Source organism: Globicephala melas, chromosome 11 (assembly GCF_963455315.2).
Source record: "Globicephala melas chromosome 11, mGloMel1.2, whole genome shotgun sequence".
Taxonomy (NCBI): domain Eukaryota; kingdom Metazoa; phylum Chordata; class Mammalia; order Artiodactyla; family Delphinidae; genus Globicephala; species Globicephala melas.
The window spans coordinates 72,233,287-72,245,734 of NC_083324.2; the positions used below are offsets into that span (position 1 = coordinate 72,233,287).

Consider the following 12,448-nt stretch of genomic DNA (forward strand, 5'->3'; position numbering starts at 1 on the left):
CCTCATGACCTTCGGAGGTTCTTTCTGCGTGACCTGGCCCCCGTCTACCTTGCCCCCTCACCCACCCTGCAGAGCCCCACTGCTCTCAGTTCTTCTAATTCACCAAAAGCCTTCCCCTGAAAGCTCTCCCCTAAACCCCTACTCAGGCCTCCCCTGAGCACCCGAAGTATGGCCCTACACCCACTCCACTGCTCTCCCTCCCACGATTCTTTGCCTTCCATCGCGACTTGCAATTACATATTTATTTGGATGTTTATGATTTTAATGGCTGCCTCACTAGACTAGGTCTCCAAGGGGCCAGAAACGGTTTTATTCCCACATATTCTATCCCAGCATAGGCCTGACCTAACAGGTGCCTCAAACATATGTGGAATGAGAGAAAACAACATACGAAGCCACGCTCCCTCGTGTCACCCTCCACAGGCTAGCCCTTCTCTCCAGGGTCCTCCAGGGCCGTGGTGAGGCCTCCCACTTGCATCTTCTCACTCCTCTTTCTCTTCCTCCATCCAACTGCATTTCCACAGAAAGGGCAAGAGACTGTGCTGGACAGAGAGGCCTGAGGACCATTAGGCTCCCTACCCTCCCTACAAGGCCCTACCTTGCTCAAGTGACAATTTCCTTCTCTCTGCCTCCACCACAAGGTCACAGGGCAGGCCTGTCTCAAAATCCCCAATGCACACAAACAGGCACACGCACAAAACAACTCGGGGTGGGAGTGGGGCGGGGGGGGTGTGTTTAAGTCTCTGCTGTTTTAGTGTCATGTTCTTGAAACTTCCCCATCCCCAAAGGCTCAGTTCAGGGCCTTCTGTGTGAAGTCTTTAAACAACAGTGTTTCAAAGTCCTCCTCAGCAGTGAGATGGAACCCTTTAGGGCCCTGCTCACTCACAGTTCAGTGTCTCTCCTCACTCAGGAGAGTCCATGTTGCCTACCGGCTGGCAGCTTCAAGCTGACCCCTCGTGGGTAGAGGCAAGAGACCCGCCATCTTCAACAGAGGTAAACAGGCTTCGCCCAGGTTGCCTGGGGCTTTGGGGGTCCTTCCATCCACCTGGAAGCTCTTCCTTCCAGACTGGCTCTCTTATTTGCGGTCCCTCCTCTCAGCTCGGGACTGTGCTGGCCCCAGGCTCTGGCCTCAGCAGTCCCCAGGGCACATGGCCTGGGCCCAGACTGTAGCAGCTGTGGCTCCAGCTTTCAGATGGGAAGGGGAGGAGCGTCCGGGGCCCTAGAGCCTGTCCCAGCTTCAGTCAGCACACAGCAGTGGCTTCCCGGAGATCTTCAGGTCATCAAAGGGCAAAAGGGCAAAGGGCTGAGGAAGAGGATGGAGAGAAGCAAGATCAGGGCCTGTGGACAAAGGCAGTGGTGGGGGAAGGGGGCTGGGAGACCTATTGGGCCCTTTCCTCCCCACCAAGTGTCGTTGAAGGACATCAGGGAACAAATCTTCCTACTAACCCCCAAAACAGTGGTCCCCCAGGGCTTCTAGGGCCTGTTTTTGTTTTGGGAGGAGGGTGTTGGGAAAGGGTACTCACAAAACATTTTGAATATTTTTTTAAATCAAACATTTAAAAATGGGAAAGATTCTACAGAAAACCTAGGTTTCATCTGTCTTAAAAAATTCCAAGACCTGGGAATATTGGGCCCACATTCCTCCTCTACAAGTATCTGCTGAAGTTGAGTAGAGTGACCTTCAGACAAAAGACTGTCTGGTCTCCCGCAGGCCCCACCACCTGGCTCTCTTACACCCAGCCTGCTTCTCTGATGCGCTTTAGCTGCACGGCTCCTGTAGGAGTCCAAGTTTGGGCCCCTGGTCCTGACCAATTAAGAACACAGACTGCGAGAGGGGCAGAGGCTTGCCCAAGGTCCCACAGCTGGTGAGCGGCAGAGCCGTGATTTACACCCTGGGCTCCTAACTCCTTGACCCTTTCAGCTATTACAGCGCCTGTCTCCACAGGGGAGGTCCTGGACAGCAGAGCTGAGTGTCTGCCTCTTACATCCTCAGCCAGGTCCTGGGGAGTCTCGTCCTCCACGTTTCTCAGCAGGGAGTCGGCACCTGCCTCGCACAGGGTGGATGAGATGCTTCTGAGGCCCCGGCCCGCGGCGAGGTGCAGGGGTGTGCACCCGTTGAGCATGCGGGCGTCCACCCGGGCCCCAGCCTGGAGAAGGAACTGCACCAGACCCCGCTCGTGGGTCTCCACGGCCAGATGCAGCGCTGTCTTCCCGCTCGTGCCCTCCTGGCGGGGAAGAAGGGTGTCAGCCAAGGCCCTCAAGAGAAAGCATCCCGGGCCTGGGCCCTGGGCTGGGCAGCACCTTGATTGGCTGCCTCACCTGTGCGTTGATGTCAGCTCCGTTCTGCAGCAGCAGTTCCATAAGTGGCCAGTTCCTCTGCAGGGTGGCGATGTGGAGACAGGCCAGACCTGGGATGGGGTGAGGGTGGGGGCTGCATCCACCAGCTAGCTCTCTCTCCCTTTCTTCAGGGGCCTCCCTTACCCCTCAGTCCCAAGGGACCCCCTGCCCACTCAGTGCCTCTGATCACAGGACTGTTAAAACACAAACCCAAAAACCCCCTCAAAAGTCTGGGGGGAAAGGAACTCAAAGTTTCCACCTTTTCAGTGTCATGTTATTGAAACTTTCACGCTTCAGGGGTCAGGTTGCTGAGTGACACCCCCACACACACACCGTCCCCCAACACACACACCCTCCCCCATGCACACACACTCCCCCAACACACACCCCCTCCCCCAACACACACCCCCTCCCCCAACACACACCCCCTCCCCATGCACACACTCCCTCAACACTTACTCCCTTCCCCCATACACACACACACTCTCCCCCAACACACACCCCCTCTCCCATGCACACACCCTCCCCAACACACACACCCTCCCCCATGCACACACACACTCCCCCAACGCATACTCCCCCCCATACACACACACCCTCCCCCATACACCCTCCCCAACACACACCCCTGCCCCCCCACACCCCCATACACACACTTCCCTCCCCCCCCACACACACACTCACTCACTCACTCACTTTTCCTAAAACTCTACCTGCCTTCAGGCCGCATCCAAAAGCCACCTTCTTGAGAGCTCTCTGGATCCTCAGGCCCCCAGCCCCTCCCCAGGGGCCACCTCCTCCCGTGAGCTCCCCTAGCCTTTTTGCTAGCTCCTTTCTGGCCTGGGCCCCTCTCTGCTTAGAGAAGTAGATTCAGATTCACACCCCTCACCTCTTTCAAATCTCTGCTCAAATGTCCGGGCTCCATGAGGGTTTCCCTGACCACCCTGTTTAAAAATCACATCACCCCCCGCCACTCCAGTCCCCTCACTCGGCTCTACTGTCTCCACAGCAGTGACTGCCCGCTAACCTCCTAGAGGACTCACTTCTTATGTTTATTGTTTGCCTCAGACATTCTCTGTTTTTCTCACAGATGCAAGCCTGGCTCCTACAAGTGTCTGGCACATAGAAAGCCCTCAGTACATTTTTGTTGAATAAATTAATGAGTTCATCTAATCTCTATTAAACTGAATATCTTGAGGGAAAAGTTTAGCTCTCTGCTTAGCATACAGTAAGTTCTCAATAAATTCGAAATAGAACCCATTCATTCACTCATTTGTCCATTCATTCTTTCTTTAAGCAAAGGTATTCTGAGTACCTATGTGCTTAGAACTGGAGATGCATCATCAATGGACAAGCTGTGACCCTCCCTTCCCCAAGAGTCCCTGTCTCCTGTCCCCTCCTCATCTCATGGGCCCTGAGGCTGCCCGCACCTTGCCAGTTTTGCAGCTGGAGGTCCAGGGAGTGAGGCGGTCCTCTGCCTAGCTCTGGCTGCCCTTCCAGCAGGCAGCGGGCACAGGCCAGGTGCTGGCGCTGGCAGGCCACATGCAGGGCCGTGTCGCCGTGTCGGTCCTGTAGCACCCGGCTGGCCCCCTTCAGCACCAGGGCCCGAACTGCACCTGGCTGGTCCAGATGTACGGCCAGATGGAGTGCTGTCTGCAGGCACAGAGAGAGGGTCACAGGGCCACTGCAGCATGCTCCCACTTCCAGGAACATGCTAGCGTGGGCACAGAAATTGCCAGAGGCCAGCACCTTCTTTGAGGACTGCTTATAAAGGCTATGGTCCTGGTCTTCCTTCTGTTACCCCCCACCAAGTTCTTGGGACCCCAATTCTGGAGGCAAGGTGAGGGGAGTGGCCCCCTGCTCTCCTTTTAGGTCGCTTAAGCCCCTGGAGAAAGGATGGAGTGGGGGGCAGTGTCTAGTATCTCACCTTCTGGGGAGACCTCTGTTACCTTAGGTGATGGGGAGAGGTTGGGGGGAGGAGACAGAGGCACCAGGCAGTCTCCACCTGGCAAACTCCTCCTTGAATGCTCTATGAAGAGTCACCTCTCATATTAAGCCTTCCCTGGCTGCTTCCCACAGACGTTGGTTCCCACAGCAGCTGGCACGCATCTCCATCACAACTCTTGTCACCATGCTGTGTAATTAGGTATTGACACGAGTCCCCTAGCCCAGGCTTGAGCACCTTGTGGGCAGAGGCTGTTTCTTACTCCTCTCTGCATCCTCAGCTTCTAGCCCAGTGTCTGGCATATGATTTCCTGAGAGAGCAGCCTAAGGATGCTGTGCTGCTGCTGGGGATGGCTGCTGGGACAGACACAGGTATCTGGGCTCAGCCCACTCTTTCCACCCACCTGGTAAAGGTTGTTCTGAATGTCCAGGACCTCCTGAGGCAGCAAAGCCAGGCAATAGAGCAGCACAGCCGGGGCCTCATGAATCACCGCCAGGTGGATCAGCCTGGGAGGAAGAGCCAAGGTTTGGGGTCAGGGCCCAGGCCACAGAGAGTGGGCTGGGGTCCTGGGGTTAGAAGGAACACATCAATGTCTAAGCTGCCACCCATACGGGAGGTGCGGGAAGTGAGAGTTTGGGCCAGGAAGTGAGGGTTGGTGCGGGAAGCCAGGATCCTGGGGGTGGGAGCTCCAAGTTCCCATCTCTGGCCTTCAGGAGGGCCTTGGCTGAGGGAGAGTGCGGGCAGGGTGCTGACGGGACAAGGTCCTTCCTGTCCAGCCTGCCCACACCCCGCTCCCCTCTGGCTCCAGGGCCCTGCCGGGCAGCTGCAGGCTCAAAGCCAAACTGAAAGCTGCTGGGGTGGTGCAGAGGGGGTTTCCAGGGCTGGGCTCCCCATCTCTGCCCGCCTCAGCGGGGAGGACAGAGAGGGCAGGGGTGGGATCACTCCCCTCCCCCCTCAGAAACACATTCCAAGAGACAGAAGCTCTTGGCAGAGGAGCAGGAAGCAGGGCAGAACCCTATCCTGCTGCCCTCCACGGGGCGGCCAGAGGGCCACTCTTCAGACGGCGGGGCGTGGGAGGGGCCTGACCTAGGGCCCCCCGCTCCCATGCGCGCCTCCGAGGGGAGGTCTGGCAGTGCAGAAAATGTGTGCTTGGTGGGGGATAAAGAGCCGTAACCTGGGGGGCGGGGGGTGGCTAGGAGGGGAAGTTCCAGCCTTGGGGTTTCCCCACATCAGGTGGGGAAAATGAAAGCCGGAGCTGGAGGGTCTAGGCCAGGGACAGCTGCCTCGGGGCATTCGACAGGCGGGTAGCTCAGCTGAAAGGCCCGTCTGGGCTGGGGAGGGGGCTGCTCGGGTGGGAGGGGCGCTGGCTCTGGTGGCAGGCGAGGCCCAGGAGAGAGTGACGGAGGGAGGGAGGAACCGCGATGGAAATCCCCTCGGCCAGGGCCTGCTCTCTGGTCACATTCCTGCAGCCACCTCCCTCTCTCCCTCAGTCTCCCCTCCTCCCACTTCCTCTTCCCATTTCCATATGTCCCACAGCCCAGACACCTCTGGAGGGAAGAAGGTGCCCTCTCCTCTCAGGGAACCCCCAGGGGAGTCTTGACACCTCTCCCTCCAACCTCCCTTGGGTCTAGACACCACATCTGTCTCTACTAGAGATGGTCAAGGCAGGGGCTGGGAGGTTAACAAAGGAGGGCGGGCTCAGAAACCGCCACTCCCTGGGTCAAAGGTCAGCCATAGGTATTCTGCACGGAGCTCGCACAATCTCGGTTGTGGGCCTGAGGGCTGGTGATCTGGACACGGAGTACAAAAAGGCCTAGGGTCACCCACTGGGTCAAGAGACTATCTTTCTCAAAGGCCACCCAGGACGCTTGCATCTCCAAAAAAGCAGGTCAAGACAGATATCTCCTGCCTCCTCAGCCCCGTTCATTCCAGCATCCCAGATCTGGGACCCCAGCTCCCCTCCACTCTGTTTCTCACCCCCCCAAATCCCAGCCACCCCCTCTCCTGTCGGTGTTTTCTTCTCCCCGAGGGGCAAATCCTCAACTGGCCAGTCCCTGCCACATAACTGTCTCTTACTTCAACTGCCCCCCAGCCCAGTCTCCACCAAGCTCCACCTGGGCCTGGGGAGGAAGGATGAAGTAAAGGGGTCACACAGGACAGTGAGGGGGACTTGTGGGGCTCAGGAGGTGGAGAGTGTCGGTAAGGCTGACTCTAGCCCTCACTTCCCCTTTCTCAGCAGAGGAGGAAGTTAGCTGGGGCAGCCAGCCGCCTGTCTGTCTGCTGGGGCAAGAGTGCCCCAGCCTGGCTCACCTCCTCCTCCTTAGGGCCAGCCTCAGCAATGCACCCTGGCAGCACCCCCAACCCCAGCTTCCTGGGCCCACTGGCAGCCTGTAACTGGCCCCTCTTGTTCCTTGAGACAGGGCATTCTGCGGTCAGAGGCCGGGAATCCCAGATATTGAGCAAACAAGGACGCCCTGTCCCCCAGTAAGGAAAAAACAAAACAAAACAAAACAAAACAAAACTGGGCTGGTCAGGGGAATTTTCTCTTCCTAGGGATGGGTTACTGATAGATTTCCAAGATGCTAGCTGTGTTTCCAGGTGCCTGGTAAGGGCCCTGCCAAAAGGTGGGGCATGCAGATGATGCCAGGTCCTCCGGACTGGTCCTGGCTACAGAAAGTGGGTTGAGAGTTAAGTTTGAAAGAGAGAGTGGGGACGGCCCCTTCCAGGGCTGGTGCCTTGAGGGATTCTCACATAGGGGGTTGCGGCTCCTGGGGGAGATCCCGAGTTAGCATTGGGAGGGAGGAAGGGATCCTATCTTAGCCTAGCCCCCATACTCACGTGTCTCCGTCCTCGGAGATGTAAGTGAGTGCTTCCAGCTGCTGAGGGCTCAGCGCCCCCGCGGCGGGAAGCCGCGAGTCTGGGGCTGGGTCCTCGGTCTTGGGGTCCCCCAACAAGGACAGGGGCTCAGTGAGCGATGAGGAGCCATAGGTAGAGTCAGCCCGCTCCCCATCTGTATCTTCCTTCTCCTCTGGCTCCTTGGCGGTTCCCGGAGGATGAGTCCAGGGCTGGGGGCCCCCTCCGTCTGAGGGCCCAGAGGCTGGGGCCGGGGTGGGCTCGGGCAGAGAGCGCAGAGAGCGCAGAGAGCGCAGAGACTCGATGCCCGAGTCATACTGGCTCTCATCAGTCTCGTCCGGCCCCTTCCGCGCCTCAGACATCCCCGCGGCGCCGGCCCGCCGGGGCCCGGTCCGAGCAGAATCCGACTCCGCGCCGCCTTTCCGGGTTGCAGGTCCGCCTTGCAGAGCGGGTGCTGGGCCCGGAGTGGCCTTCTTCCCGGGCTGCGGGGGCCCGAGGGGTCGGCGAGAAGCGTGGAGAGGCTTGGAACGCTGGCGGGGTCCTCGGCATCCGCTACTCCGGGCAGCTGGGTAGCCCAGTCTGAGGCGCTCGCTCGCCCCGCCCTCAGGCCCCGCCCCCGGCAGGCGCCGCGCTTCCGGACCGAGGCCCCGCCCTTCGGAATCCCCCTTACCCCGCCCTCTGCGTTGGCTCCGAGTCAGGGGTTCCCCGGTCCTGACTCACTCGTGCGTTAATTCACCCATTCATTCATTCATTCATTTATCCAACCATCCATTCATTCTTTCCCCCTTCCTTCTTCATTCCATTTGTTAATTCCATGCATTCTTTCTTTCCTTCACTTCCTGTTTCTTCATTCATTTTTCTCATTCATTCATTTATTCTTTTTTTTTTAAATGCTTCCTAGGATCTTTTTTTAAATTAATTATTTATTTATTTAGGCTGCACCGCGTCTTAGTGGCGGCGCGCGGGATCTTCGTTGTGGCACTCGGGGTCTTTAGTTGCAGCATGGCGGACTCTTAGTTGGGGCATGCCGACTCTATGCGGGCTTCTTAGTTGAGGCATGCATGCGGGATCTAGTTCCCCAACCAGGGATCGAACTGGGCCCCCTGCATTAGGAGCACATAGTCTTACCCATTGGACCACCAGGTAAGACCCCATTAGTTTGTTTTTAAAGGAATATTTATTAATCATCTGCACAAGCTGGGCATCCTCTGGGGAGGGCACGTGGGAGGTGGGACGGGGAAGCGTTGCTACCTGTCTCCTGACCATTGCTCTCAATTTCTCTTGCTTTTCCAGGAGACAAAGGGGACACCCATGTCTTTAAAGGAGAACTTCTCCCTTTGGGTCCTGGATAGAGAGTCTCCTGTGTCAACTTCCCAGATCACATAGAATCGGACATGAGGATGTGCTTTTTTTAAAAAAAAATTTATTTATTTTTGGCTGCGTTGTGTCTTGTGCTGCACGCAGGCTTTTTAGTTGCGGCGAGCAGGGGTTACTCTTCGTTGCGGTGCGGTGCGCAGGCCTCTCATTGCGGTGGCTTCTCTTGTGGAGCACTAGGCTCTAAGTGCGCGGGCTCAGTAGCTGTGGCCCACGGGCTTAGTTGCACCGGGGCATGTGGGATCTTCCCCGACCAGGGCTCAAACCCGTGTCCCCTGCATTGGCAGGCGGATTCTTAACCACTGCACCACCAGGAAAGCCCAGGATGTGCTTTTTGAAAGTGATTTTTTTCAGGAAAACTGTTGTCTAAAAAAGCAGAGGGGTCATTCCTCACAGGGGTGAAACAGTGGCCTCGGGTGGTGACATCGGGTTAGGGAAGTTTAGTTCCTTATTGTGGGACCAGGATGGGGAGGCCCGAGATATGCTGGGCAGCACTCTGCTGAGGTTCCCTCGGCAGCCCCAGCCCCAGCACATCTTTCCTCCTTCCCCATCCCTACTTTCCCTGGGGCTAAGGAGGATGTAGGCAAACCCCACTCACGTGGTGATCACTGCCCCATGATTTATCCCCTACCCCAAGTTCCAGCAATGCACTGAGAAGGTCATCCCCAAGAAAACATCTCCCTTTTCCATCTCTGGCATTGGGGGAAGGAAGCTGGGGTGTGCACGGGCAGCTGCTAAGCAGCTTCCCTACCACCATCCCCATGAAACCTCATTTTATTCATTCACTTGAAAAACATGTATGGAGATTCTCCTAAATGCCTGACATCGTTCTCTCTGCTGGAAGCAAAACCGAGTATCACAGTAACAGTAATAACCAACAACACCCCTCCCCAACAAAAAAATTTTCCCATGGTTCCAGCCTTCAAAAAGCCCCCTCAAAGTTACAACACAGAGTGATTGGGCTAAGATAGGAGTGAAAACAGGGTGCTAGAGAGGCACAGCATGGGGCCAACTACCCAGTGGGGTGAGAGGAAGGGGAGGTTCCATTTGAACTGGAGATGGGAAAGGAAGCGGGCTGGGAGAAGTACCTAGTCTCTGTTTGGGGAGGGCGTGAGTGGATGGAGAAGGGAGGGGGAAGGGCAGAAGGGAGGAGATGACCCACTGCTCTCCATCCCCACCGATGACCAGAGTGGGGAAGGTGTGTTGAGCATGAGGCAGTGAGGAGCCGTGAGGGGAAAGCCCAAGGAAATTGAGGCATCTCCTTCCCTTGGAGTCAGTGTGACTTCAGATGTTCTCAACTTCCTCCCCTGACCTGTTCCTCTCCCAACCTCAAAGGCTGGAGCAAAAAGTACAACCCTAACCACTTGGGTTCAAAATCACCTCCATTTTAAAGTTGCAAGCTGAGTCCCAGAGAGGTGAGTTGGCTTGCCCAAGGTCAAACAATCTGAAAGTGTAGAGCTGCGTTTTCCTGTTCCTAATCCAAAACTTTAAAAATGTTTTCAGTGAAACTTTCTTTCCTTTTTGAAGGTCTAAGGGGTTGGGGACATCTGAGCTCTCTGCAAGGACACAGGAACTCAGGAGTGTGCAGGGACCGCCTCTCTCATACGTACAGAGGCTGATTTTAAGGAAAAACATACCCCAATCCAGTCCAGTGTCTGGCTCTAAACCGTAACAGGTGTTTGGCAGCCCCTTTTCTGGCCACATGAGGTCAGCATTGAGTCACTGACTACTTCTAGAATGTAGCCTGTACTAGGACAGGAAGCCCTTGTGGGGAATATTTAGGAATGGGAACAGGGACCATGGCAGTGTCATCTGGAAAGATGACCTGGGGACTTCGACTCAGGTCACAGCATGGTCAGGGTCCTGACTTCACTCTCTCAGCTCCAATCTTCAAGGCTGGGCCCCTCCAGTCCTCTTCTCTGTTTTCTGGTTCCCTCTGTGGTGCTCTCACTTCCCATCTATGCCCACTCCAGCCAGGCTCATCTTCAGGAAACAGGCCCAGTTGCCAAGGTGACCAGCCGGTTAGCTGGCTCCTTCCACAGCCCCCTCCTTTCACCCCTCTTTTCTCGGGGCTTCCAAGGAGGGGGCATGTGTGTGTATGGAGAAAGGGGAGGTGGTCTTTTATCTCTTGGGAGCTCTGGGGTTGGCCAAAAGAACTTGGGCTACCTCTCTTCCAAAGCCCCCTGAAATGGAGTCAGGAAGGCAGTGGGGCTGGGGGACAGGAGGAAGATTAGAACAACTAAATGGTGAATGTGAAGATCCCATCTGGGTTAGGAAACGCCAGGGTTAGGACCTCTGCTCTCCATCTGCAGTAAGCACTGAAGTAGGTGGAGTGAACTGATACCAGAAGAAGGGTTGGAGTTAGCTGTAGGCAGGACTTCCCAAAAATCATGGGTAGGAGAGAGACACTGGAATGAGCCATCAAGTGAGATTCTTCCTCTGCCATGGGGATGAAGGAGAACCATGCCTTTTGGGACCACACCCTCCCTCTGTTTTGGCAGGGAGGATGGACTCACTGAGCTGGGGAGGATCATGTAGGCTGGATAGTTCTGAAGTGACAGTCAGGCTGAGCCCCCTTCACCTTCCCTGGAAAGGGAAGAGTAGGAAAATGGAGGCAGGACCAGGAGTGGGAGGTGGGTGTGTGGGTGGAGGCAGAGGCTGTTCTGTCCCAGAGGAGAGGCAGGACCATCAGTGGCCTTTTCCTCTATTCCCAAAGATCAGATATCCAGGCTTTGCCTCAAGCTGACTTCTGACCCCCAAAGATCCCTATGGAAAGGTCTGGATTCTAGGACCACTCTTTGAGTACTAGCAAGTGACCTTGAATAAGTCACTAACCCTCCTTCTGCCTTGGTTTCTTGTGGGTAAATGGGGAAAGTCACTATATGTCAAAGACTTTAATGTAACACATGACACACAACAGGATTCCGCAGTGACTGTGCACACATAGATTGATCAAGTGTAGCCTTTATCCTATTCTATCATAATGATTGGTTTCCATGTCCTCCTTCCCCATTAGACTTTGTGCTCCTTGAGGACAGGAAATTGTATGTTTGCATTTCTGTACAGGGCACACAGTAGGTATTTAATACCTTTTTTTTTTAAGTTAAATGTGATTTTTTAAAAATATATATTTATTTTATTTATTAATTGAGGCTGCGCCGGGTCTTCATCAGGACATACGGGATCTTTAGTTGAGGCATGTGGATTCTTAGCTGTGGCATGCATGCGGGATCTAGTTCCCAAACTAGGGATCGAACCCAGACCCCCTGCATTGGGAGCATGGAGTCTTACCCACTGGACCACTGGGGAAGTCCCTTAATACCTGTTTATTGAATGGATGCATTCAGGAATGAATGAATGGCAGTTTCCTTTCTGCCCCTAAGCGGGACAGGGAAAAACACTGTGGGTGGATGGCATGAAGGGACAGGCGACCTGCAGTCACTCAGCCTGGCCTGTGGCCTGTGACTTTGCCTCCTACACCCACAGAAGAAAGTCAGAGCCTTAGAGATTGTCCAGTCAACTTTCTCACTGCCCAGATGAGGAAACTAAGGCTCAGAGAGGGGAAGGCACTCGCCCAAGGTCACACAGCTAATGAGAGAGCCAGGATTAAGAATCTGTACTCAGGTTTCCTGATCTCCCGCCTAGGGCTATGTACACACTTCATTGCTTCTCTGGGGCTGTTGTCCTAGGGTAGGAAGATGATTCAGTGAAGGCTGGTTTCAAAGTCCCCTCTTCTGCCCTCTGTTAGTCCCTTCTCACATCTAGCTCTAATCCTTTCCTTTTCACCCTATCCCATCCTTGTTCAGATGGGTCTGGCCTCTGAAGTCTGGCTCCTGCCTTAACCCTTTACCATCCAACTGGGAATAAGGCTGTTCCCTAGGGTTCCAAGACTCAATTTCCTTTCCCCACTCTCAGCCCCGGGAACTTGCGGGAACCAAA

At 55.4% G+C, this 12,448-nt stretch overlaps 1 protein-coding gene across 1 annotated transcript; it reads right to left on the minus strand.

Annotated features, from left to right (window-relative positions):
• Nucleotides 1–223: 223 nt before the first annotated feature.
• NFKBIE (NFKB inhibitor epsilon) lies at nt 224–7,721 on the minus strand. The gene is made up of 6 exons (XM_030870573.2): nt 7,121–7,721; nt 4,686–4,788; nt 3,768–3,990; nt 2,320–2,408; nt 1,986–2,225; nt 224–1,303 (listed from the first exon to the last, which is right to left on the minus strand). The coding sequence occupies exons 1-6, from the start codon at nt 7,495–7,497 to the stop codon at nt 1,238–1,240; spliced, it is 1,098 nt and encodes a 365-aa protein (XP_030726433.1). The 5' UTR covers nt 7,498–7,721; the 3' UTR covers nt 224–1,237.
• Between the last annotated feature and the right edge of the window lie 4,727 nt (nt 7,722–12,448).